Below are 26,295 nucleotides of genomic sequence, written 5' to 3'. Positions count from 1 at the left end.
GGGAGCTGGTTATTCCCCTGCCTTTAGCATTCAATTTAGAAATAACCCTACACATAACCTGAGTTCTATTCTGCGCTCACACATCAATACTCTTGGTCTACAGCGTCACTGACAATTTGGCAGACCAGGTAGCACTGTTGGAAGGAGAAGAGGTTAGCAGTGACTAGATAGGAGTTGCAGGAGGGTGTAGCAGTCAGGCAGAAGTAGTGTACAGGACATGAAGAGCTAGCAAATTACTAGTTCAGAAGTATGGGTTAGACTTGTGGCAAAAAATTTGTCCCATGAGTTCTCAAGCTCATACTTCAGGAGTTCTCAAACTGGGGACCAGGGCCCCCTCAGGGGATTGTGAGGTTATTACATGGGGGGGGGGCACAAGCTGTCAGCCTCTACCCCAAACCCCACATTTCATCCAGCATTTATAATGGTGTTAAATAGATACAAACTTTTTTTTAATTTATAAGGGGGGTTTGCACTCAGAGGCTTGCTGTGTGAAAGGGGACACCAATACAAAAGTTTGAGAACCACGCCTCTAGTTAGTATTCTAGCATGCTGACTAATATTTATGACAACTTGTTTGGGAAAGGTCTGGCTAGAAACCAATAACAGACCACTAGAGACTCAAAAAACTAATTTTATTTTAACACATTCAATTAATAGGGTGCATTCAGCACTATAAATATTTTGTTAAAACAAATGCTTTGTTTTGTATTTGCTTCATACATTACAGCTCTAGCTAAACATTTTACCAACAAAAGAAAGCCAACAAGGGAGGATTAAATAAAACCATACAGGATTTAAAAAATTACACATTTTGCCTAGTGACCTAAAATGACTAAGTCACACATTTTTGTTGTATTTTCCAGAAGTAAGGCTGAATTAAGATTCTCCCTTTCACAGTCTATTAGTGAAAAAACTTTAAGCTTTGCTAAATTAGGCAGCTAATAATAAGGGAACAGTTAAGCGACCAGTAAAATTTAATCATAAGGTTAGAAACACTTGCTTTTGAGGTGCTAGAAATAGATTTTTTTAGCCAAATTCTGCCCTAACTCGGAAAAAAAGAAAAGAAAAAAAGTATTCCAGGCTACATCCCTGGAACATTGTGCACTACCAGATGAAAGAACAAGTTCAAAAGTCTCATTCCCAATGTCCTACTCCTAGGGATCAGCAAGTGAGAGGTGATTCATAGAGGAGGTGCTGCCTCTGTCACTCAAAATCAATTCCTAGTCAGTTTAAAAAAGAAAAGGTGGTGCTGATGTGCTACAAAGGAAGTTGTCTTGTACTTTGTTAGATTTGAAGAAACAGCATTTCTCCAAATAGATTTGTCAGGATTTACATAATCTGTATTTTAGAAACATTCAATTTATGAAAGGGAATCTTTACTAAGTGCAATACAGGAACTACATAAAATTAATGAAATCTTGCAATTATCTTTGTCATTATTTGATCACAGGGATAAAACCATGCCCACACCAAGCTGTCTAGTTTCAACATTAAAAAGAAAATTGTACATAATTATGTATTTCATTTATCCTAGTCATTTATTTTATTACACTGAAAAGCTTTTGAGAAAACAATTAGAGGAAAATACAGCACAAGAACAACAATTTAACCTTTAAAACAATTAAAGAGGCTACCCTCCAGGATTCAGTACATAATCAATAGATCTAAACTTGTATAAAGTACACTTTCTGCAAGAAATAAGTTACATACAGTTAAAGGGTGCTTGATTCCCCCTTCCCCCAAACAGTTCATGTAGGCCAATGACCATTGCAGTGATACAACCCTAGAACTCCAACTCCCAAAAAAGAAATGAATGAGATGGGGGGAAATGGCACTAACATGGGTGTCTTGAGTTTGAAGAATTTGGGACTTGCTGTTACTTGTAAGTGGGATCTAGCATTCAGACTGATGAAGGGCATACATGTTCTAAGTACCTCCTACTCCCCACTAGGTCAATAAATCAAGGCATATCTTGAGTGGTCTGATGTTCACCATACATAATATGTCATTTAATGATGGAAAAGCAGAGTCATTCCTGCTTGCCTCCCAGAGATATCAATGCAAGCAATAATATAGTGAAATTTAGAATTCATACAAAGCATACACAAAAATGTAAATCTCAAAGAAGGATATACTAATAATACAGTAATTGCAATTTTCTAAATTTTCACTTCTTCAAATCTTAACTTTTGTATTCCTCCTCTGGAAAGGAATTCCCCCAATTGTCTCTCCCCCAATTTTAATTGCTATTTTGGTTAAATACAGTAATCATTCATCAGGTAATGACTTGACAAATCACTGCCTGGTTGTAATACTGCTTGTAGAGCTAACGAATTACCATGCCTATTCCAATTCGTACAAAAGTTATTTTTCTCTCCACAAAAGGTAATTATTAATATGGTTGCCAATTAGGAACTAAACTGCTAGTGCAATCTGTGCACTATTTAACTATTCTTAGCTCAATTGTCTGTTTTAATGTTTTTAGTCTTGCAGATTTAAACATATACATGTCAAGTAAATGTGAATCCTTGTCAGTCAGACTGTGGTATGCTTTGGACGCAAAGGAGAAATAAAATGATCACAAGTAGATGCTATACATCAGTACCAACCAGTAAGGAGCACCCTTGGCACATAAGTTTTAAATAAGGTTCATTTTTTAAATTTAATACACAAATGACCCTCCATGACCAAAATTCACTTTCTTCTGTCAAAAGAAAATGTTTCTAAAATTTTGCCTCTACACTATCAGTGCCCATTCTCCTCCTTGCTCACCCCATATTCATCAAGTAATTGAATAAGTCTAGAGTATTTCCTAGATATTTTAGTCACATACCTAAATATTTTAGGACTCAAAAGTTTACTACCAAACAACATTTATCAGTGTACTGAGTTTTTGAAAATAACAAAGACTAACTCAGTGGAATGGTTTAAAAAGTATATACACAACTATCTGACCGTGCAGAAAACATTGTGATTTTTCTATGATAAAAATACACAAAAAAGTTACTGTAAATTCATTCCTTTAAACTACAAGCTCAAAGTCTACATAAAACTAAGTTAACAATTACCAGACTACAGCTTGACCCTGCTCCCACTGAAATCAATAGCAAAGCACTTATTGACTTCACTGGACTACAGTGAGCTACAGATAGGAATTGTAGTGAAGAGATCTATACCATCTAAATCACACTAGACAACAAAATGTTTTTGCTGTAGACAGACTGTATTTTTAAAATGCAAAGTTCAGTCTGTGGATATGTTTCAGGTCAGAAAAGAAACTAATAGCCTGTCTTAGATCCAGCATTAGTTTCCTTTAGGTTCAGAAGCCACAGTACTGCACATGTGAAGCTGGCAACACAAGGGAACAAGAACACAGGTTGAATGCTTGTTTGATATTCCGTTCTCTGGATGACACCTGAACATCAGTTAATTCCCCAGGTAACCCAAAATTAACAGACATTATATCCTTTGTACATGATTATATAATGTACATCCCATCAACATCTGTTCTGATTTTAGTCACATTCTTAAAGTATCTGTGGCTGTTGACCACCTAGTAAATAGATTAGGACAAAACCAGGCACATTCTGGCTACAGTTTAATTTGTTTTTGACCACGTAATTCCAGATCTTGGTTTAAATACACAATACATTTCCCAATGTAAGACAGAATATGGCATCACTCCTATCCACATGCTGAACACAGTAAGAGCAATGTGTACAGAAACAAACAGGATGAGCTAATAGAATTTTAAAAAAAAATTCCAAACACAAAGGCCTTTTGTACCATAATGAAAAGAAAACCAGGTTTTCATTCACATGAATTAAGCAGCTTACTTGCTATACCAATTAATCAGATTCCAATTAGAGAATTTTCCTATGGATAAAAAACAAAGAAACCTACTTAAAAATTACTCAACTGCTCAAATACTACATAGCTACCTAATTAGTAGGAATAAGCACTTCAGAAGAAATTCAGAATGTTAAGTTTCTTTCTTGAAAACAAAAATATATACACACATTTCTATATATTACCTTGATGGCAGCCAAAATATACTTAGTGATAATTTTATATTAGTCATAAAGAAAAATATTTTGAATTTCTTTAGATAATCTCAATTAGAAAACAGTTTAATGAACAAACTATTTCATATATTACTAAACTGGTCTCTATGTTAGGAAAGAAATGTGCAGTATTTCACAATGCTGTCGGAGCACTGTGCCTCTGGACAACCCAGGCCTTACTGTCACCACTTTTGGTCTTCATTATAATTTGTGACTGTTTTCACTTCCGTGCAAAGTTTTTATGCAAAAAAGGTGGTATGTTTCCAAAGCACTAAGACAGCAGGCTATTGTCAAAATAAAAGTGTATTAAGAGACATTTCTTTTTGCTTGCAAGATATAGCCTTTGGATTTGATAATGCCTCTGGTCTGAACAATGACTGAATACCGGAGAATCCACAAGGGAGTCCATTCATGTGCTCGACTGTTCTGGATACTTTCCTGAAGAGCTTCTTGGAAACTTGCCTCACAAAGCAGTTCTAAAATTAGAAACAGATATTTACATTTTAACCAAACAAAAATGAAATAATTCCTTTAATTGTAATTAGTAAGAGGTGATCTTTGTGTTAAAAATTTGTTAATTATCTCAGTAAGCAATGTGACAGCATACTTCATGTGGTCTCACTCACACTCTCTCTCACACACACACACTCTGAAGTTTCATGAGGCACAAACTCAAAAGTTAAAGAATTTATAAGAAAGTTTCAGAACATACTTCTCTCCTGCTCTAAGTAATAAACTGAACTGGCTTTACATAAAGTGTTGATTGGAATGACATTAATAATTGAAACTACCAAATAATTGAAGATACCAAAAATAAGATCAAGGGGTAGCTATATATTTTGTAGGGGAGAGTTAAATGACAGTCTCTTGTTTGACATTGATTTTAGTTTAAAAGGTCTAGATTCATATTTAGAAAAATGTAATATGTTTGACCAAATCCAGCAAGGTACTGAGCATTCTCAGTTCCCACTGAAGTCACAGTTAAGGGGTCTCAACACCTTGCAGACTGGGCCCTTAATAGTTATAAGTCTAAAGAGAAAAATTTATATCCTGCTCTGTAAATCCTTCCATTATTCTATAATTAAGGCACACTGGCCCTTATTAGCCAGCATAAGATTGTAGGGTAGGAAACAAATCCCACAAACCACACCCTGCCTCCCCTCTCATGATAGTTATTGGTGTGTATTAATGAATTTTCAATTTGTTTTGGTCTGCAGGTTGCAGTTGGAGTTTCAGAGGATACTGTGGTTCCAGCCAACAATTTCCAACTATGGGTTTCATCCCTGCTAAAAGATTGGTGGACCTGGAAATATGTCATGGGCATCCTGCTGCCTTTTGATGTCATATTCAGTTTGTTGGCATAGGCTCTAAGGACTTATGTGATACTGTTTGTTGACAAATCAGCAGGGTTTTACTTGGTTTAGTAATGTGTCATTTATTTCACAGTATCATAATTCTGGGTGCTAGCTCCTGGCAGCAGGGGTGTTAACTCCTTTTCAGTAGGGTAGATACTGGTTTGGTGACCTTGGTTTAAGCAGGCTGCTAAGCCCTAGTACTGTGATGCTTGGAATTTGAGCATCGACAAGGGGAAGGCGGGTAACAGAGAGAGCATTGATGGCATTGTCCATTTTCACTGTTCCTAGGCCAGACTGCCTCAAGAACTTACCCTGTTATGGAATTAATAAATTTGCGGCCTCTTGCCCAAAAATTCGAGATGTCTGTATTTGTCCTTACTGGTTCCTGCCATTCACAAATTTGCTTAAATGAAAACATATTTCTTTCAGCAGCAGAGGATGCCCAGGAGCTAAAGCATAGACCAAATGTAGCCCAGGAAGCTATAATTTATCAACTCAGTCTCTGAATAAGAAGATGGGAGATTCCTTAAATAGTGGTGGAAACTATACCCTTTCTCCATTATCCTCCACAGGTTGAACTTGCTACCGCTGCATTATATCTGACCTGCACCTGCATGAAAGCCAAAGCTACTTGCAAAAACAGGTTCCCTTGCAAGGCAACAAAAAAAGAGCTGAAGATTTGGATTTTACAGTTTACATAAGCAATCAAACAAATTCAGAAGCAGAAGTATTAGTTAATTCTTACTATTTACTATTTAAAAATTAACGAATAGCATCTTATGCTGGGCATCACAACATGGGGAATAGATGGCCAGCCCTCTGTGGAGAAAGAGGTGGTTAGGGACTATTTAGAAAAACTGGACGTGCACAAGTCCATGGGGCCGGATGAGTTGCATCCGAGAGTGCTAAAGGAACTGGCGGCTGTGATTGCAGAGCCATGGGCCATTATCTTTGAAAACTCGTGGCGAATGGGGGAAGTCCCGGATGACTGGAAAAAGGCTAATGTAGTGCCAATCTTTAAAAAAGGGAAGGAGGATGATCCTGGGAACTACAGGCCAGTAAGCCTCACTTCAGTCCCCGGAAAAATCATGGAGCAGGTCCTCAAAGAATCAATCCTGAAGCACTTACATGAGAGGAAAGTGATCAGGAACAGTCAGCATGGATTCACCAAGGGAAGGTCATGCCTGACTAATCTAATCGCCTTCTATGATGAGATTACTGGTTCTGTGGATGAAGGGAAAGCAGTGGATGTATTGTATCTTGACTTTAGCAAAGCTTTTGACACCGTCTCCCACAGTATTCTTGTCAGCAAGTTAAGGAAGTATGGGCTGGATGAATGCACTATAAGGTGGGTAGAAAGTTGGCTAGATTGTCGGGCTCAACAGGTAGTGATCAATGGCTTCATGTCTAGTTGGCAGCCGGTGTCAAGTGGAGTGCCCCAGGGGTCGGCCCTGGGGCCGTTTTTGTTCAATATCTTCATAAATGATCTGGAGGATGGTGTGGATTGCACTCTCAGCAAATTTGCGGATGATACTAAACTGGGAGGAGTGGTAGATACGCTGGAGGGGTGGGATAGGATACAGAGGGACCTAGACAAATTGGAGGATTGGGCCAAAAGAAATCTGATGAGGTTCAATAAGGATAAGTGCAGGGTCCTGCACTTAGGACGGAAGAACCCAATGCACAGCTACAGACTAGGGACCGAATGGCTAGGCAGCAGTTCTGCGGAAAAGGACCTAGGGGTGACAGTGGACGAGAAGCTGGATATGTTGCCAAGAAGGCTAATGACATTTTGGGATGTATAAGTAGGGGCATAGCGAGCAGATCAAGGGACGTGATCGTCCCCCTCTATTCGACATTGGTGAGGCCTCATCTGGAGTACTGTGTCCAGTTTTGGGCCCCACACTACAAGAAGGATGTGGATAAATTGGAGAGAGTCCAGCGAAGGGCAACAAAAATGATTAGGGGTCTGGAACACATGAGTTATGAGGAGAGGCTGAGGGAACTGGGATTGTTTAGTCTGCAGAAGAGAAGAACGAGGGGGGATTTGATAGCTGCTTTCAACTACTTGAGAGGTAGTTCCAGAGAGGATGGTTCTAGACTATTCTCAGTGGTGGAAGAGGACAGGACAAGGAGTAATGGTCTCAAGTTGCAGTGGGGGAGGTTTAGGTTGGATATTAGGAAAAACTTTTTCACTAGGAGGGTGGTGAAACACTGGAATGCATTGCCTAGGGAGGTGGTGGAATCTCCTTTCTTAGAAGTTTTTAAGGTCAGGCTTGACAAAGCCCCGGCTGGGATGATTTAATTGGGTATGGGTCCTGCTTTTGAGCAGGGGGTTGGACTAGATGACCTCCTGAGGTCCCTTCCAACCCTGATATTCTATGATTCTATGATATCCATTGCTCAAAATGTACTGACAGTTGTAAATGGCCAGGCAGTTTTCTGAATTCTCCTACAAAGTCTCATTCACTTCCAAATCAAGCTTCATCCAGGTACAGTATATAATAATTTAGATCATATTTAATAAGACCTTAAAGTTTCATTCTGTTGGACACATTTTTCTTAGCAAGACTCACCAGGTGATTAAACACACAAATAAGTACCTTACTAGAAAAAAATTGATCTCTACTACACTTTTGCCTACAGCCATTTTAGTTAAATTGAGGAAATGAAACAAAATATCTTGTCCAAGTTCTTTTAGTTTACAGTTCCAGCAATGTATTTGTTTAGATGCTAACAGGGTGAAAGAGATTAGTCCAGATTCAAGAAGAACCAAATTAATATTTTAAGATGATTATTTTATAACAGCATTCTGAGGAGATGGCACATCAGGATGATTTTGGAACCCAGACGAGAAACTGTGATTCTACTATAATGTAGTAATTATGTCACCATGTCATCACAGATATTAAAAAACACTGTCAAACTTTAAATGACATTACAGGTTAAACAGGGCTCTCTCATCCTCTACATTCAAACATACTATTTCAGATTAACCAGCGGTATGTTGCTATAAAAGCTTTTTCATTGCAAGCTTCTGCGTGAAGCTCTTCCCATGTCTTTCATTGTTCTGAAGGGTACAGAATGACACTTGAGAGACTACATGCTTTGCTGGAATTAATAAACCCTAGATTTTAAACATGGTACAGTACACAATACTTTTAGATAAGGCATCCCTTCCCACTGCTTTATTGTTTTCCGATTACAATATCCCAGAAGTCCTGTTGTAGGATTGCTTTTATTTTTTTTCTTATTAAGGCAAGCACATAAGAACTTGATATAGAAAAGAAATGATATAGCGATATACAACTGAATCCAATGCACAGGGCTTTAAAGGTAAAAAAAAGTTTGCACTCAAATTAAGATTATACCCAGTCATGTTCAAAATTACTTTATTCAGAAGGTTTTTGTTAATTTTGTCAAGTAAGTTCAACTACAGCCTTACCTTTTGGATCGTTATGAGTCAACAGCTGGATGTCAAATTGTTTTGCAAATGCTGTGAGGTCAGGTGGCATCACACAACAGGAAGCTAAATTTACCTGGTTACTATTTGGTTTCACCTGAAAGAGAGAGATATCCTTCAGATGGAAAGTCACATTAATATGTTACTTCTACTTTAGACATGTATAAGCATCCTTTACTGTTGAATAAAATCTGCTCTGTATCATTATTTTGAGCATTTTGACTTGAACCTTGTTTTAAACACCAAAAACTGAACAAAGCCCAAGCCTGATCCTGCAAGATGCTGTTGAGCACACAAGTCCTATTGGCTGTAGTGACTGAACTCATCTCCTTGCAACATAAGGCCCAGAATGATGATGGGGTCTCACTTCAGTAGGCTGTGCATAATGAATAATGTTTGGTTTCTTGTCTATTGTGGTCAAGAATATCAGCAGCCCTTTGTTTCCAGTAAAACAGGATGCTAGTTCTAAAAGAAAAACACTAGACTACAAATAATGCAATACATAATTAATTTTCATTCTTCCTGTGGATATAAATTTGCAGCTATCCACACATCCAATTAGTGGCCTAATCCAAAACCCACTGAAGTGAAAGGGATTTTTCTCCATTGAATTCAATGACTTTGGATCAGGCTCTCACAAATAAAGAGTACACATATTCATGATGTAGGAACATTACTGGCCAGAGTAAGATTCCCCCCCCCCCTCCACTTTACTTAAGTAAGACAGCAAAAACAGTACAAATCAAGACTCTTATCAGGAGCCATAAGGATCCATAGTTATTAATTTATATCACTTTTACAGAGCCTGGAGGATTCTGAACAAACAAACAGTTTACATACACTAATATTAGTATGATTAGAATGTAATCAGCTCAATAACAAGCAGATGGCACAGATAAATGGAGACTTGCATGATTTGAATGTTATGGAAGGGACATTCAGTCTCTGCGAGAAGGTCAGTTACATTGCACAAAGAACAGTTCCCACTGTTTGATCCGTGTGCAGGAGGACACACAATCTGCCTAGCCTTTACAGATAAGCTTGGTATTCTAATGATATCTTCCTGAAAGGAAAGGAATTGTATCCAAATAGAGGTTAAAAAATTTAAAGATTCAGGTAATATTCCTGGGAGAAATCTGTGCCACTGCACACATGCAGAATTCACGTCCCCTGCAGATTTCTTTACTTCCCCACAGAAAAATGCCCGCTGACAGAAAAGCAAAGGGAAGCTGCAGGAGTGGTCACGTGCCCCTCCCTAGCAGCACGGGCACATCATTTCAAGTTCCTAGAGCAGCCGCCAATAAAGGTAAATCACTGCAGAGGAGTGGGGGGGAAGGAAGGGGAGGCGGCTGGGGACGCCCTGTCCAGTGGCTCCTACCGTGCTAGCGGCTCAGCTGCCAGTCTCTGCTGGGCTGGGCAGGATGGGACCTTCCTCTTTCCCTGCAAGGCTGAGTCAGACCGACCCCCAGAAACCTCCCCCGGAGCCAGGAAGCTCCACCCACCCTACCCCCGCTTCCTGTCCCCATTACTCCTCAGCCACAGGGTGAGGGGTCACTGTACAGGGAGCTGCTTCCCCGCCTGCCCAACCCCCATGCATCCAGACCACCCTATACCCAGACTCTTCTGCCGAGCCTCACCCCTCCACACCACTGAGCCCCCAGTACCTGAACCCCCACTGCACTGTCTCACCCCTGCATCCAGTGCCCCCGCATCACCTCCCGCTGCACCCTACCCCCAATTCATCCAGAACCCCCGCCCCCCGCACCCTCCCTAAGCCCCACCCCTGCACTCACACCATGCTATCTTGGTGTGCGTGGCCTGGAGGGGCAGGGCCCTGGGGTGTTTCCGGGCCAGGCCTGGCTCATGTGCTGTGTTAGGGTCGGGTGCAGCCTCACCGCTGAGTCCATGTTTGGGGGGTGTGGGGGAGGGGTGGAGAGACTGCTGCAGTGTGATCTCCCACCTCCCTGCTCCCCATTGCCATGCTGGAGCCTCCACATTTATTTATTGACCAATAAAATATGCAGAATTTTAAAATATTGGGTGCAGAATTTTTTTTGGTGCAGAATTGCCTCAGGAGTAAGGTGATTTCTTTTTTAAAAATTGGATTAAAATTGAAGAGTTTTAATTAAAAAATAGCACTATTTACACTTCTAATTTGTAATCAATTACAAAAATCTTCAAAACTCAAATCCTTTGCTTTCCAATATATCTTTGACAAACAGATTAGCGTAATCAGTATCTTAATTTTAAAATGAAAGTCATTTTTCTATTGTTTAACTGGATATGTGGCATACCAAGGAAACAATAGTAAAAACCACGCCTCAGAGTTACTATGGTTGAATAGTCTGTCCTTACCTGTGACCACAGGTACAGTTGCTCTAACAGTGTTTTATCTAGATCAGAGGTACCTATGGCAACAATCTTTTTGTGTTGAACTAAGTTCTCAAGTTCTCCCCAGTAAGGCTGTAAATACTCCAAAGAAAGATTAATTCCATCTTCAATAGGAGGTGGAGCAATGATCACAGAATCTAATTGGGTAACCCCAAGGGCAGAACATGCTGTGGAAAAAAAGAAAAGAAAAAAAATCAATCTGAGATAAGATGATAAACAATAAGCATGACAAGATATCTTTCAAAAACTCAGCTTTACGCCACTTTCATTTCTGAATCACCATTTGAGAGTTTCAAAGAATCTTTGTACCCAAGGACAGTAGCTAGATAAAGAAATTCAGTTAAGAATCAAATACAGAGCTGAAAACTGAATTTCAGATACAATCTTGTGGTGAAAAACAACTTCTTGAACAGAGTCTGTAGCTCTCTATTCCTTTTTTGATATTAACATCTTTGATTTTACATCAAGATTGGCTGATTTATATCATCCTCATTAATGGTTGCATTCTTGACCTCTTGTTCTAGTCTATAACCTCCCCCTCCACAGTTGCCCAAGCACTGGTAAAGGACCATGAAGAAACACTGAGAAGGGCTATTCACATGCCACTGTGACTCAGGAGTTAATTGAAAACCAATACTGAACAGAATGGATCTGGACTTAACATGATTGTGATAAGTAAGATTGTGGCAAAGTTTGGGACATCATAAAGGTTGTAAAGGTTATCCAAGTTATGAGAGGCTTCTGAGATAAACATGAATGAAATTAAATCAACGTAAACTGGTAGGCCACCCACGCATCTCCCTGAATTATGTGTTAAGTGCATATCTGAAAGCCTTATAAATTACATAGTGAATTGAAACATATACATAGTGAAATGAGGCACAAAGGTAAATCTCATTTTCCTTTTGTTGCTAACAAACTCATGGTCATCTGGCATGCTATCAGCATACGTCTACACTATGAGCTATGGGTGTGATTCTCAGCTCATGTAGACATATTTACGCTAGCTCCCATCGAACACATGCTAAAAATAGTAGTGTAGTAGCATGGGCAGCGGCACGGCTAGCCGTGCCGCGTACAAACCTGCTTGAACCCTGGGGTATGTACTCAGCACATATAGCTTGTGACAATCCTCACTGCTGCCCGTGCTTTGCAGTTACACTACTATTTTGACCATGCTAGCTCAAAGAGAGCTAGCACAAGCATATCTACACGAGTTAGGAATCACACCCCTAACTCAGTGTAGATGTACCCTCAAAGTGACATCTTTCCACCCTCTGCTGACTTGCCCAAATTAAGATAGATTTGGAAGAGGACATGGTCCAACAGGAAAGGTGTAATTTGAATTAGATTCATTATGTACATTATTCTAGTTTGCTTTGTACATTAGCAGAGCAGAATCTGTCAATAGTCGAAATATAAAAAAACTATATTAAAACTGAAAGTGACTTTGAAATCTCATTTACATAAGTGACTGGAAGGGGGCAACTGACAAGAATACTGTAACGGAAGTAGTATATCTGTTCTTTACTCAATCCATTTCTGATTTGTAATTTTCATCTATACCTGATCTCTAACCCCTTTAATGCTTTTACAAGTGATTCCAGGATTTTCACACACATTTGTCAAATACATTTTAAGAATCAAAAGACAAGAGAACAGACATTTTCTGACCCTCAGGAATCCTTCAAACCCAATGAACTTTCAAGGTGGTAAAAAGGTCAGTGTTCTTACTTCCTTCCTTTAAGAATTTGTGGTACATGCTTAGCTCCTCTTTGGAGGAACAAAACTTCAGACAGATACTGTCAATATAACACCTATTATTAGCATTACATTAGCTTTTAATAAAATAAATATTTTTAATTTGCTGTTGCAGCATTAATGTTACACTGCTGAAACAAGCATCATATAGAATGTGAGATATCAATACTGCAGTTTCTACAGTGTTCAGAAGCAGGCAGAGAACAAATTAAAATTGGAGAACATTTACTGTTTCAAAAATCACCTCAGCATCAGAAAACAGAACTAATTACACACCTTATGCCAAACAGTTTTGGTTTTTTTAATTAATTTGGTAAAAGAAGACTTTACTCCTACAATTAGATCCACAAAGGTGGGCTCTTGTACCTACCAGAACAAGGGGCTGCGCACACTGATCCAGTTGAAGTTTCAGGATCTAAGAGTCTATATTATATTTAATCTATTACTATGAACTGAACCAACATATAAATTAGACCTTAATTTAGTAATTTTGGCCATTTTGAGAGGCTCACCCTTCCACACCACTGAGCCCCCAGTACCTGAACCCCCACCGCACTGAGTCTCACCCCTACATCCAGTGCCCCCCCCCCAATCACCTTAAGAGTATTACAATTGGTAGAGAAATTGCAGAATAAATCAAGGCAATGTAAAATTCCCCTCTTCAGCACAGAGGAAGACAACCTAAAACCCAAGTATTACAAATTGAAGAATTTTTGTAACAATCAGAAAGTAGAAAGCGTTGCACACAATTTCAGTTTTGCACTTACCCATATCAACTGCATCTCTGATTGAAGAAGAGTTTGATCCTGCGATGAATAGTTTTGCTGCACACCAAAGAAATGTGAGTTAATAACTAAAACCAGCTCCAGCTGTTAGAGAATATACAGTAAAACGCACAGAGCAGTTACATTTCCAGCTATGTACTAGCATTGTATCAATCTTACATTTTGGCAAGAACTAATAAAGAGTACTTAGGACACATGTTAGCTTCTTAAGGAATTGAAAGATGTTTAAAAGTGGTGTTCTAAAAGGTGAAACAGAACTGTAGTTAATATGTTTCTGAGATATCTTCAGAAGTCTCCTAAGACAGGAGGTTACCTAATAAGGGTAGTCTCTTGCACAGGTGAAACAGAGATGTAAGTGTTTTGGTACTTTAAGCAACAATGATAATGACAAGTTTGTTTTTAAAACAGTTAACCTCATAGAACCAACAGACCTCCCTCCCCAACTTACTGAGGCTCAAAATTTAACATCTCTATAGTTTGACCTTCCTCCCTTCAAATTCATCGTATTCCACTGGATAGATCATTATAATAGAATTGTGCCTCCAGTGTTATTCATTAATTACAGGATTTATTAGTTATTTTTTGGACAACCCTAATGTTAAAGGAAAAAGGAGGCAAAGGTTTGCAAAAAAGCATTTAAAATCTGCTTGGGGAAGGTGGAGTAATTAAAAGCTGTACAGAGTATCTAAACATGTTAATGCAGGTCTTTTCAGTGAACAGCAGACAAATTCTGACTCATCTTAAATAAAGATATGAAACTTTGTACTGCTGTCATTTGGCTTATCAGGCACCAAAGGGTAACATTTATGGATATTCTGCTTGTAACAACAGCACATGGGTTCTTTCTATAACTATCTGAAGATTTATCCTTGGACTGCCCATGAGGTTATCAATATAAATATTATGTACACTCACACACTTAAAAAAAAAGAGATACAGACAGAACCTTGGGTCTAGCGAAGCTAGGAACAGAAGCCTTTATGCCACTGTTATGCTCCCCAACAATCCTCAGAGATGCCAGGAGCCACTTTATCCCCAGTGCAATGTAGGGAAGCCTCAAAGCTTCCTTAAGAACTAGCTTATTCAGTTTGAGCACCAATTTAACTAAATCCATTTAGAAACTGCAACTCACTGGTGTGGGCTCTCAAACTGGTCTAAGAGTGCCTTACGCTGATTTAGCTTAGTGCTTGTCGACACTACAAAAATTAGGTCAGCTTATTAGGTTGGTGTCCACACTACCCTCCTTCTGCCGGTGGTGTGCATCCTTACCAGGAGCACCTGCACCGGCTGAAGTGGGGCATTGTAGGACACTGACAGCTGAGTGTGGGGTTCATAGCTGGAGCACCCACCTACCCTGAGGTAACAGCCAGCGCTGTGACCCTGGCAGAGGTGCAATTTCACAGCATGGTGCCTGCCACAAGTGAAATTTACATTATTGCCAATTTCATGGCTGCCTTAGATCAAAGGAGCAGGAACTCAAAGCTGGAGCCCTGAAATTAACAAGAATGTCAATTTCACTGCTGATAGGCCTCCTGCTTTGAAATTGATCAACTAGGCTGGGCTCACAGTTCAATCTGTCAGTCTGAGGTCAGGATCCAGCTGTGAGTCTGGCACTGGACTAATAGCTGGAGGAGAGGCAGTTGTGAGCCTGGTACCAGGCTCAATTTCACAACAAGGGAGCCTAGGAGAAGTGAAATTAATATTATTGCCAATTTCAGGGAACCAGCTGTGAGCCTCTCCCCCCTTGCAAAGTAGAGACAATAGCAGCCATGAACCTGACAAGAATGACAGCAATGTGAGTGACGCAGTCTCTACAGGGACACTGCGTCATCCTAACTACATCCACGTAAGTGCTACACCTCTTGCAGAGGTGAAGTTATTATGTCAGTGTAGCAGGCCACTTATTACAGCAGAAGCAGCATTCTATCATAGACACTGACATAATTAGGTAAACATAAGCTGCCTTATGTCGCCCTAACTCTGTAGGGTAGACCAAGCCTCAGTTCGTTAAAAACTAAGAGTATGTCTACATATAAACCTCTTCAGCTCCTCAGTGAAGAGGTTAACTACACCACCTAGGTGGGGAAAGGTGGAGATTTCCCATCAGAGTAGGTACTCCCCAAGAGGCAGAATTCTCCCATTGACCTAGCACTGTCTGCACTGTATCATTCAGAGGTGTGAATTTTTCACACCCCCTGAGTAACACAGTTATACCAACCTAACTTCCTAGCACAGACCAGGCCTAAGAATTTAGTTCAACTGCTGCTCAAGCTACATGTACACCAGCCCCTTGCTGCAACAGACCCAAAGACTGTTCCAGCTGCTAAGGATTGTTGGAGGAGTTCTATCCCACATACCCTATATCAATTTAGTTACATGAATGCTAATCTCACCAGCCTAAGAATGTTTAGCAGGAAGTTGCACCCATTTAGCTAAATGCATTTCTAAACCAATTTTGTTAAATCAGTACAGTTTGCCCAAGTAGACATGGCCTGGCCTGAGACAGAGAAATCAAATGACTTGTCCAAAGTGAATCAAAAAGATGGGAATGGAACTCTAGTATTTTGAATCTCACTGTATATCTACATGGGGATAAAAACCCCTGGAGCATGGCTGCAGCTGGCCTGGGTCACTCACAGGGCTTGAGCTCAGGGGGCTAAACATTGCTGTGCAGATGTTGGGCAGGAGCCCAAGCTTTGGGATCCTCCATCCTCTCAGAGCCCCAGAGCTTGGGCTCCAGTCTGAGCCTGAACCTCTACACAGCAATTTTTCACACCCAGAACCTAAGCTCCACAAGCACAAGTCAGCGGACCTGGGCCACTCATTGTTTTTTTTATCCTGTGCAGACGTACTCTCAACCATGCTGTCTCATCAGGTTACTCAGTATGTCCTTTTGCAGATTTTTTTTCCTCTCTCCTCTTTTCCTCCTCTTCCCATCCCCAAAACACCCTTCCCTATTTAATTAAATATTAATGAAGAAACTTAAGTCACAAGCCCTGCTCCCACTGAACAGATCCTGCTATCAAACCCAAGTGAACAAGCCTGCTAGCCAGAGCAAACTATTTAGTTCTTTTAAGTTCCCTAAATGTAAAGTATATTCTGCAAAGCAAGAGTACATTTTTTCATTCCTTACCTGACACTTTCAATTCTTCCCTTTCTTCAGGATTTATCTTCTCCATTGCTTGATCTACAATACATTCCAGGACATCTGGCATTTCCTGCAGAAAATACATAACATTTAGGAGCAGTTTGTCAATATTAGAGAGTTAATAATCCTCTGAAGAATTCATTAACTGTTACAACAAAAGCCTTATACCAGGATCAAAAAAAAAAAAAAAAAAAAGCATAAAACACTATAAAGGAAGTAACCTAGTCCTTCCACACTTTAGAGGGGCCCAGCCTACTCCAACGCCAGAGCAGAGAAGGAGCAGGTAACAGGTAAGAGAAAGGCCACATCTACAGTACAGGCACTTCAGCAGCACTGCTGCAGCACTGCAGGTGTTCTGTTGTAGCACCTTTATGTAGATGTTTTCTGTAGCAACTGAATGGATTTTTTCCAGTGATTTTCAACCTGTACGTAGCCCATGGGCCACTTGCGGCCCAATCAGCACACAGCTGCAGCTCATGCAACGTCCTCAGGGCCATACAGGTAGTATTGGACGTGGCCCACAATGGTAAACAGATTGAGAACCACTACTTTTTTCCATTGCTGTAGGTAATCCCTCTCTCTGAATGGTGGTAGCTAAGTTGACAGAAAAATTCTTCCATCAGCACAGCCACATCTGCCCTGGAGGTTAGGTTGCCATTGCTGGGTCAACCCAACTTAAATGTAGACCAAGCCAGAGTTACATGACCAGGTTTGTCTCTGCCCTCAAATACAGAGGTACTTTTGAGGTTCCAAAAAACTTACTGAAACCTAATATATCAACTACATTTGAAGAAAGGAATAGGGGGATTCATTTTGTCCCTCCAGTTATACTTCATAACTGAAAGTTTCTCCTTCAGCACAGGATGGATAATGTTCTTTTGGAGAATTTGACAAATTGTTCTCTTTCAAAATGGCTGCTATTTCCCATTGTTCTAAATGGGACTGTATCCAAAGCTGCTCTCAGTTGATGGCCATTTTGATAAAACCATCTCTCTCTCATCGTTCTCCACGGGACAGAGTTTCACTGCCTCCGGACAGTACAGGCCACTAACATAAGTACAGCTTGTCTCTACTCTCACTGAAAGCAATGGGAAATGACAGCTATTTTGAGAGAGAAAGGAACTCTTTGCGAGCTTTGATGAACTAGACAGTTCCATGCCCTAGCCTCTGATGAGGCTGACACCTTCAGTTATGAAAAATGACAAAAATATAATTAATCACAAATATTTCTTTTCAATGCAATTCATTGCTCCACATCTACTTGAGAATGGGCAGGAGGAAGAGAAAACTAGGAGTGTGTGCACCAGGAAATGTAGGAAGGTGCAAGACGGTATCATTAGCGAGAAAAGAGATTTTATCCCTAGTTCTATCCGAAACTCAGAGTAATCTTTGTTAAAAAACTGCAGGGAACTTTTTTGTAAATAAAAGTGTATCCTAACATGATTCATGGATCAAAACAAAACATGCAATATCATTTTATCTTTTTTATTTCCAAATTTTAGTAGGTGGGCTCTAATATTGAAATGTGACCATACAAAAAGCCACAGGATCTTCAATATCGTCAAGTGGTCAGGATCTTAGTTTCATGTGTTATCTGAAAGTTGGCACCTCAAACGAAAAGTGTCACTTCTGAATCATCAGCAACTCATCCTGTATTATTCTAACATTTCACTTAGAGAGAACTCCCTTACAAACAGTGGCCAGGCCCAACTGTTTAGTCTGCATGACCTCACAAAATAGATCTATAACTCAAACTCCACCATGTTTGCATATGCCACAATTAATTTTCAAGATGAGCTGTACTATCTGAGATTTGTATGTAATGACAAATCTTGTTTGTTAGCCAGGACTTTATGCTGATTAAGTCTTACTTCTGTAGAACACCATAGATTAAACTATCAAAAGCAATATTTGTCTTTCCAGTAACTTATTTAATTTCACAAGTACTGAACCAAGTTCATAGAATAGAATATCAGGGTTGGAAGGGACCTCAGGAGGTCATCTAGTCCAACCCCCTGCTCAAAGCAGGACCAATCCCCAATTTTTGCCCCAGTTCCCTAAATGGCCCCCTCAAGGATTGAACTCACAACCCTGGGTTTGGCAGGCCAATGCTCAAACCACTGAGCTATGTTGTGACAAAGGGAAAATATTTGATTAGTTAAATTCTATTTGCAAAGAAACAATAGACCCCTCACCTGGTTTAGATCGAGGCTGATCTTTGAGCTCCATTCATTCAGCGTTTTTTGAATGCAGTCACGTAGCTATAAAACAACATTATATTATTAATTCATATTTAAGAGTTATGCTACAATTGCACAGGCAAAACATGTTTATATGAAAGTTAGAGGAGCTGATTGAGAGAAAAGGGCCAAGGATGCTATCCACAAAGGCACAGAAAAGATTTTTACTTCAAAGTTCTGTTGGTCGCTTGTACAAGTTAGTTTGGTTCTGCTTACATGTGCTAGTCTCACTCCTCTTTTACCAAGAGTTGGTCAGTAGTGGAGGGTACTGCACTTCATAAACTTTTCAGGTCAGTGCTGCCTTAACCTAAAAGCACTTCTGAAATCTCAGTCTTTCAGCAAAGAAAGAGTATCTTCCTCTAAGACAATAAAAATCTTGTCTAAGGTAACAATTTAATCAGACATTAGAAGAGCACTATATTGCAATGCTGGAATCAGAGCATCAAGATCAGTCATAAACCATTCATTAGGTGTCCATTTCCACACAGGAAATGTTTTTCCTCTCTTCTAGCATTTACTAACTGCATATTTTTTTTTTTTAATACTGCCAGTGCTCCTAGATCATCTGTCACCAAAGAGACTAGAATTAGGATCCTACCTTTCAGTAACACTTTCCCTGAGATCACAGATGCAGCATTAAACTGACTAGGATAGTGATCACACAACTACACGGATCATATTATATCAGAGGTGGGCAAACTATGGCCCGCGGGACCCTCCTGCCCAGCTGGCTATCCCCCAGCCCCTCCCCTGCCATTCCCCCTCCCCCGCAGCCTCAACTCACCGCGCCGCCAGTTCTGTGCTGGGCGGTGGCATGGTTGGCTCCAGCCGGCCAGCACGGCTGCCTGTCCTGGTGTTCTGGGTGGCGCGGTTGTAGCGTCGCCAGCCACCGGTGCTCCAGGCAGCACGGTAAGGGGGGGGGGGGTTGGATAGAGGACCGGGGAGTTCGGGGTGCTGGTCAGGGGTATGGATAGGGGTCGGGGCTGTCAGAGGGTAGGGAACAGGGGGGTTGAATGGGGGCGGGGGTCCCAGGGAGCAGTCAGGGGCAGGGATTATGGGGACGGTCAGGAAGAAGGGGGGGGTTAGATGGGACAGGAGTCACAGGGGGTCCATAAGAGGAGGGGTGGCGCGGATAGGGGCCTCCCCTAACCAGACTTCCATACAAAATTTGGAAACCAATGTGGCCCTCAGGCCAAAAACTTTGCCTGCCCCTGTATTATATTATTACTACACATTATTTTATACTGCAGGCTTTGCTTTAGTAAACATATTACTAAACAAGAATGTTCTATGAGGCCAGTTATTCTGTGGAGAGCTGGAAAGACAGTACTTGGACATGTACAGTACACAACTGATTTATAAGCCACTGCCCTATTTTTCTTTTTAGGTTATTTTTAAATCTGTATGGATACTCATACATTTACTATCATCCTATGAACAATTTTCTTGCTGTCGCTAAGGACAACTTACTCGAACACAAAGGGCCCAATCTTACCAACAGTTGCAAGCTTGAATAGCCAGGCTGTAAGAAAACAGGCCCACATTAGATTTGGATGAATGATGATTTTAAATTGAGTTGGGATATTAGCATGAGCAAGAGGCCTAAAGCATGTGACTAAATAGAAAGCCATCATGAGAAAATTGTGGTGTTAAAACTTATAGTGTGTTAACTTATTTAAGGTTTGGGCTGAAGTAACAGAAATAAAACATGGTTGACTGGGTACCAGGTGCAATAAATTGGTTTCATGTATTATAAAAAACTGCTTCATCTGACCTTAGCAAAGGTCCAATAATTGGCAAGTACTTCACTTGTTTGTTGAAGGGTATAAAAAGCAAACTCTTAAAGGGTTAATTGCTAATACCTGCCAGACCAAGCTGAAGCCAACCAATACGGGTCTAAGAACCCCTGGGCTTAGCCTGTTTGTAAGTAATTTCATTAAATACTTGTAAGTGATGTTACTGTTTGCATGTAGCAAATTGCTTATTATTTAGGCTTTTTTAGGCATGTTTAGAGCAATTGTATAAATACCATTTGTCCTTTGGATTTAATAAAGGAATTTATGGTTAAATCACTGTTGTGGTAATACCCTGCGTAAATAATAATTCTGACACAGGCCCCAAACGTATAAGTGGTTATCCACAAATGTAAAAATTTATTATAAGAGACAAGAATATTTGTGAATGTTAGAGTCTAAAGATTGTTTTATAACCATCTGAAATAGTAAAGAAAGGATAAAAATTCTGCACCAGGTAGACTGCACAAAAGTCTCAAAAGACAGGAATTAATGCCTCTGGGTGATTACAAAAGAAGTGAGGCTGCATTGAGACTGTTCGGGCACAACTCAGGGGGTGTGACCCAGGATCCATTTCCTTCAGGGTGAAGAAAACGTACTGCTCCAGGTGTATATTATATATTGTTCGTTAACAACTCTTCCATCTTCTCACATCCGCCAAATAAAATTGGGAATAAGAAAAAACATTTTCTTCAAATAATATAGCGTGTTTGTTTACTTTGGCTATCACTTTTGTAAGTGGGTTCTTTAAAGTTGGGCTCCTCAGCTCATAACTTGAGGCTCACGTTTTGTAAAAATCTTGGTCAAATTCTTATCTGAATCAAAAAGCACCTTAGAACATTAAAGTAGCATTGTTAAAATTTAACTTAATTTTCCACACTTTATTTATTGGATTTCAATCAACATTAACAGTCACCGAGAACAGTTAATTCTTATAAACAAAAGTTAAAATATTTTCTCTCTCAGGAATTATTGGTAACCTTTATATTAACCACAGGTTATGTAAAATGTTATTTATAAAAGACAAATCTTGGGCTTAAGTTGGCCCAATACCAACGTTAGTTTACAACTTCAATGAACTGGGTCCCCTTTTTTGGTGTCAGTTCAGCTTTACCTGGGCTTGCATGTTAAAACTAACCTGTGATTTCTTGAGTCTTTCCCTTTCAACCAATATTAATTCCTTATTTTCATCAATCATTCTGTGTTCTTATTTCAGTTCCAGAGTTTCAGACCATATGCATTTTTGCAGTACTGGTATACTTCCCACTTAATACTTATACTTTTTAAATATTTTGTTGGCTCATGAAAGGCAGACTAGACTGACAGGCCTGAAGACAAAAGTCCATTTTTCCACATACAAGGCACAACCGGGCCAGCAGCTATACCAGAGATCAGTAACCTTTGGCATGTGGCCCGCCAGGGTAGCTTTCTGGTAGGCCAGGCCACTTTATTTACCTGCCGCATCTGCAGGTTCGGCTGATCGCAGCTCCCACTGGCTGCAATTCACTACTCCAGGCCAATGGGGGCTGCGGGAAGCGGTGCAGGCCGAGGGATGTGCTGGCTGCTGCGTCCCACAGCCCACATTGGCCTGGAGCAGCAAACCACGGCCAGTGGGAGCTGCAATCAGCCGAACCTGCAGACACAGCAGGTAAACAAACCAGCCCAGCCCGCCAGGGAGTTTACCCTGGCAGGCCGCGTGCCAAAGGGTTGCTGATTCCCAAGCTATTCAAACTCCGCCCCCAGCCAATTTCTTTTCTGGAGGAATCACTTCTGAAATGAGAAGATAATGAGCATAGAGATAAACTCAGTTCTTGAGCTTTCTACTGAGACTAAGCATGCCAGCTGTGATGCAGAAACTTATCCACTAGGAATTGGTCTGAGACCTCAGACTCAATACATATAGGCCACTGAACAGCTGTCATTCAGCAACTCAATTAGAGCCAGTAACTTTAAAAACAAAATGTTTCATAATCTCATTACCCACATTCTGTGCCAGCCAGGCACCCTTTTCAGCATTTACCTATAAGTCTACTCGTATCTCATCTTAATAGTTATGAAAAATAAAACTGTAGCTCAATTAAGTTGCCAATGTTGCTTTCATATAACTATTCTAAAAATCACAATCCTTGTAGTTACTGAACAATTCTCAAATTGCTAGATAGCTGCTACCACTACTATTTCTTGTGATAATGCTCAGATAATTTTCATGTATTTCATAGCATGGATAAGATCTGAAACCCATAGCAATATGACCACCACCTCTAAAGCGTGGCACTCCCACAGTAATCTAATGGGATTAATTTAGTGCCAAATACATACTACCAAAGGTAATAGTCATGGAGAGACAGTCTGAAGTGTGTTCAAAATTTTAACAACTGTCATAAGCTTCTAGTCTTCAAAGAGGACAATGATTGTAATATTAAGAGGCGTCTCAAGACTAAAACACACATCAAAGTTTCCTAAGAGCTATCACCATCATAATACTGTGCACTATTGCATCTTCTTATAATGTGCATGGCACAAATGGCCCTATTTACTTTATAGCCAAAAATATAAAAAATTAAAAACTACTCCCTACGCGAATTCCAGTATTGTTACTTGAACCCCTTTATGCACATTTTAAAATTCATTAGCACCTTTCCAGAGAACCATGTCTCACTATGGCTCTTATTAGAAAAGTGTTAACACCCTTCTTCCTTGAAACAGATATTAGACCTGGGTACTCTTTGATCCATATCAGTAAAGACCAGAGCTGTAATAGGATTCCATACCACAATCACGAGGCACATCACAGGCAAGACCAGAACACAATGTGGTAGCAAATTTTTTTTTATAGTAGATGGACTGTCATGGAGTCACAGAGTCTGGTCTCCCAGCCTGAAACCAATCTCCTGGGAGTGACCCCTTTTGCGTGCCAGACCCCAAGGACCTGCACATTTCCACAATAGCAGGCCCATGGCCTCCAAGGCTGAGCCTTCAGCACCAACACTCCCTGCCTTTCTCTGTAGCTCCCTGTAGTAAATCCTGTCAAGCCAAATTCCTGGGGGAGGCTTGTACTATGCCCCTTAGGGTGCAATGCTCTCAGTGAGAATTTGCAGCATTTATGTACCATAAGCTTTAATATCCACAATAGACCAAACTCAAAACTAACTCAGGCAGCTACAGGTCCACTGAGGTTCACCCACTTATTCAAGAGTCTTGGATCCTTGGTTGGTAAAGAGGAACCAAATCCTTCTAGTTTACTCATGTAAGTACTCCTTCCTCAGTCAACAATTAACTCCTGATGAGGTATAGGGTACTAGTATGAGAAAGGTAGCAGAATTTACCCCACTTTAGGAAACATTAGAGCTGTCCAGAGGGCAACAAGTCCTTTCTCCAGCGACGGGTTTAGGTTTCAAAACCTTTGGAACATTTTCACTACATGTCTGTTACCAGCTTGTAACTAAGCACCTGGGATGGGGGACGCCCAGGTTCCAGTCCCTCCTCCAGCCTCTGCATCAAGCAGAGAAGGGACTTGAACCACCCGAGGCTAGAGCCCTGACTCCCAAGCTACAGAAGGTGAGCCACCCCCCCGCTTCCCCACAAGTGACAGCTCGCAGCAGCTCTGCCCCAGTGACTGCCACCCACCTCAAGCCCTAACGGAGAGGGGTGACAGCGGCTTCATACCCCAGTCCCCCCCTCTCCGTGCGGGCGAGGGGGGCATTTCACAGACACTTCCCCACCCAACCGATCCGAGCCCGAGCCCGAGCCCGCGCCTGGCCGGGTGCCTTTAGGCCGGCCGGGGCAGCCCCTCACCTCCTCGCTGGGGGTGGACGGGCACTTCTTGCGCAGCCGGCCCCAGTTGAGCAGGTTGCCCGTCTGCAGGTTGAGGGTGGCCGCGTGGTCCAGGAGAATCCTGGCTCTGCCGCTGTCCGTCCCCATGGGAGCCCGCACTCCGCCCGCCGGTCGCCTTCGCTGGGGTCGGCAGGTTCCCGCGGCTCCTAAGGACTCGGAGCCGGCAGCGGCTGCTTGTGAGGGGGCGCCTGGGGGCTCCGGGCGGCGCCGGGAGGAGCCGGCGGCGTGCGTGCGCTGGCGGGAGCGGGCTGCGACTGCCGCTGCCGGCGGCGGTCTGGGCTCCGGGCTCTGGGCTCCGGAGGGCGATGACTAAGGGGAAAAAGTGCTTTGTAACCGCGGCTGGTCACATGGCGCAGGGACAATGGAGCGGGGCGGGGGGAGCTGGTGATACAGCCGCAGGGGAGGGAGTTCGAGCTGCGGCTGGACTGGAGCCGGGAGGCGGAGTCCGGGCGCGAGGGCAGGCTGGGGCGAGCTGCTCAGGCGCGGCCCTGCTGGCACCAAGAGAGCGGGCGAGAGGCAGAACCAGCCCGCCGCGGGTGGGCCTTTGCCGTTAGTGCGCATGTCCAAAACATCCGAGCATGCGCATCCACGCCATGAAGCTTTTGCCCTCGTCTGGGCTCTTGTGCCACTGTCTAGCCGCGCGGGCCGCGCCCTTTGGCGACAGTCAGTGCGAGGGGGCGGAGCGGTTCCGCCCCGTGGTCTTCCCAGCCGCGCGTGCTAAGGGATTGCTGCTGCAAACTAATGTATTTGTTTAATCGTCATGTTTCTGGATAGACATCTCTATCTGGATGGGTAAAAACCAGGGAGACCATGTTATGCCGTAAACGTTGTTAGATAAAAATTAAATATCCAGTAACTGCATTTCACTGCAGGGGTGTCTGCAATTTAGCACTGGATGAAAAGATCCCTGTAGGCAGGGGTCAGATTGGCTCCCAATGAAGTTATTGGGAGTTTTACCCTTGACTTCAAAGTGAGCAGGAGCAAATCGTAAGAGCCCAGTAGTCCTGCAAGGTGCTGAACATTGGGAGAACTCTGCACCTTGCAGGCTCAAGCCCTATGGCCCAACCTTACAATGAGGTACAGTGGTCAACCTGCTGTAAGCATTCTGCAGTCTCTGTAAATGAAAGGTGCTATAAAACTGTAAAATATTTTTGTAAAATTCTACCAAAATCAAACAAATCTTCAATATTGTTAAATGTAAATGTTATAAATAGAAAAGGTAATAACAAAATGTTGTTTAAGTACATCAGAAGCAGGAAGCCTGCTAAACAACAAGTGGGGCCCCTGGATGATCGAGATACAAAAGGAGCACTTAAAGACGATAAAGTCATTGCAGAGAAACTAAATGAATTCTTTGCTTCAGTATTCACAGCTGAGGATGTTAGGGAGATTCCCAAACCTCAGCTGTCTTTTGTAGGTTACAAATCTTAGGAATTGTCACAGATTGAAGTATCACTAGAG

General features: G+C 41.5%; 1 protein-coding gene across 1 annotated transcript; it reads right to left on the bottom strand.

Annotated features, from left to right (window-relative positions):
- Window positions 1-679: 679 nt before the first annotated feature.
- On the bottom strand, window positions 680-25,360 carry GCLM (glutamate-cysteine ligase modifier subunit). The gene is made up of 7 exons (XM_084637790.1): window positions 24,796-25,360; window positions 19,163-19,228; window positions 16,953-17,037; window positions 13,802-13,858; window positions 11,238-11,440; window positions 8,865-8,979; window positions 680-4,540 (listed from the first exon to the last, which is right to left on the bottom strand). Exons 1-7 carry the CDS (start codon window positions 24,919-24,921, stop codon window positions 4,371-4,373), a joined length of 822 nt encoding a protein of 273 aa, XP_084493916.1. The 5' UTR covers window positions 24,922-25,360; the 3' UTR covers window positions 680-4,370.
- Window positions 25,361-26,295: the final 935 nt, after the last annotated feature.

This window comes from Lepidochelys olivacea (genome assembly GCF_965140295.1).
Source record: "Lepidochelys olivacea isolate rLepOli2 genome assembly, chromosome: 8".
Lineage (NCBI taxonomy): Eukaryota > Metazoa > Chordata > Testudines > Cheloniidae > Lepidochelys > Lepidochelys olivacea.
The sequence above is the reverse complement of the archived record's forward strand: the minus strand, read 5'-3'. Positions and strand labels throughout refer to the sequence as shown.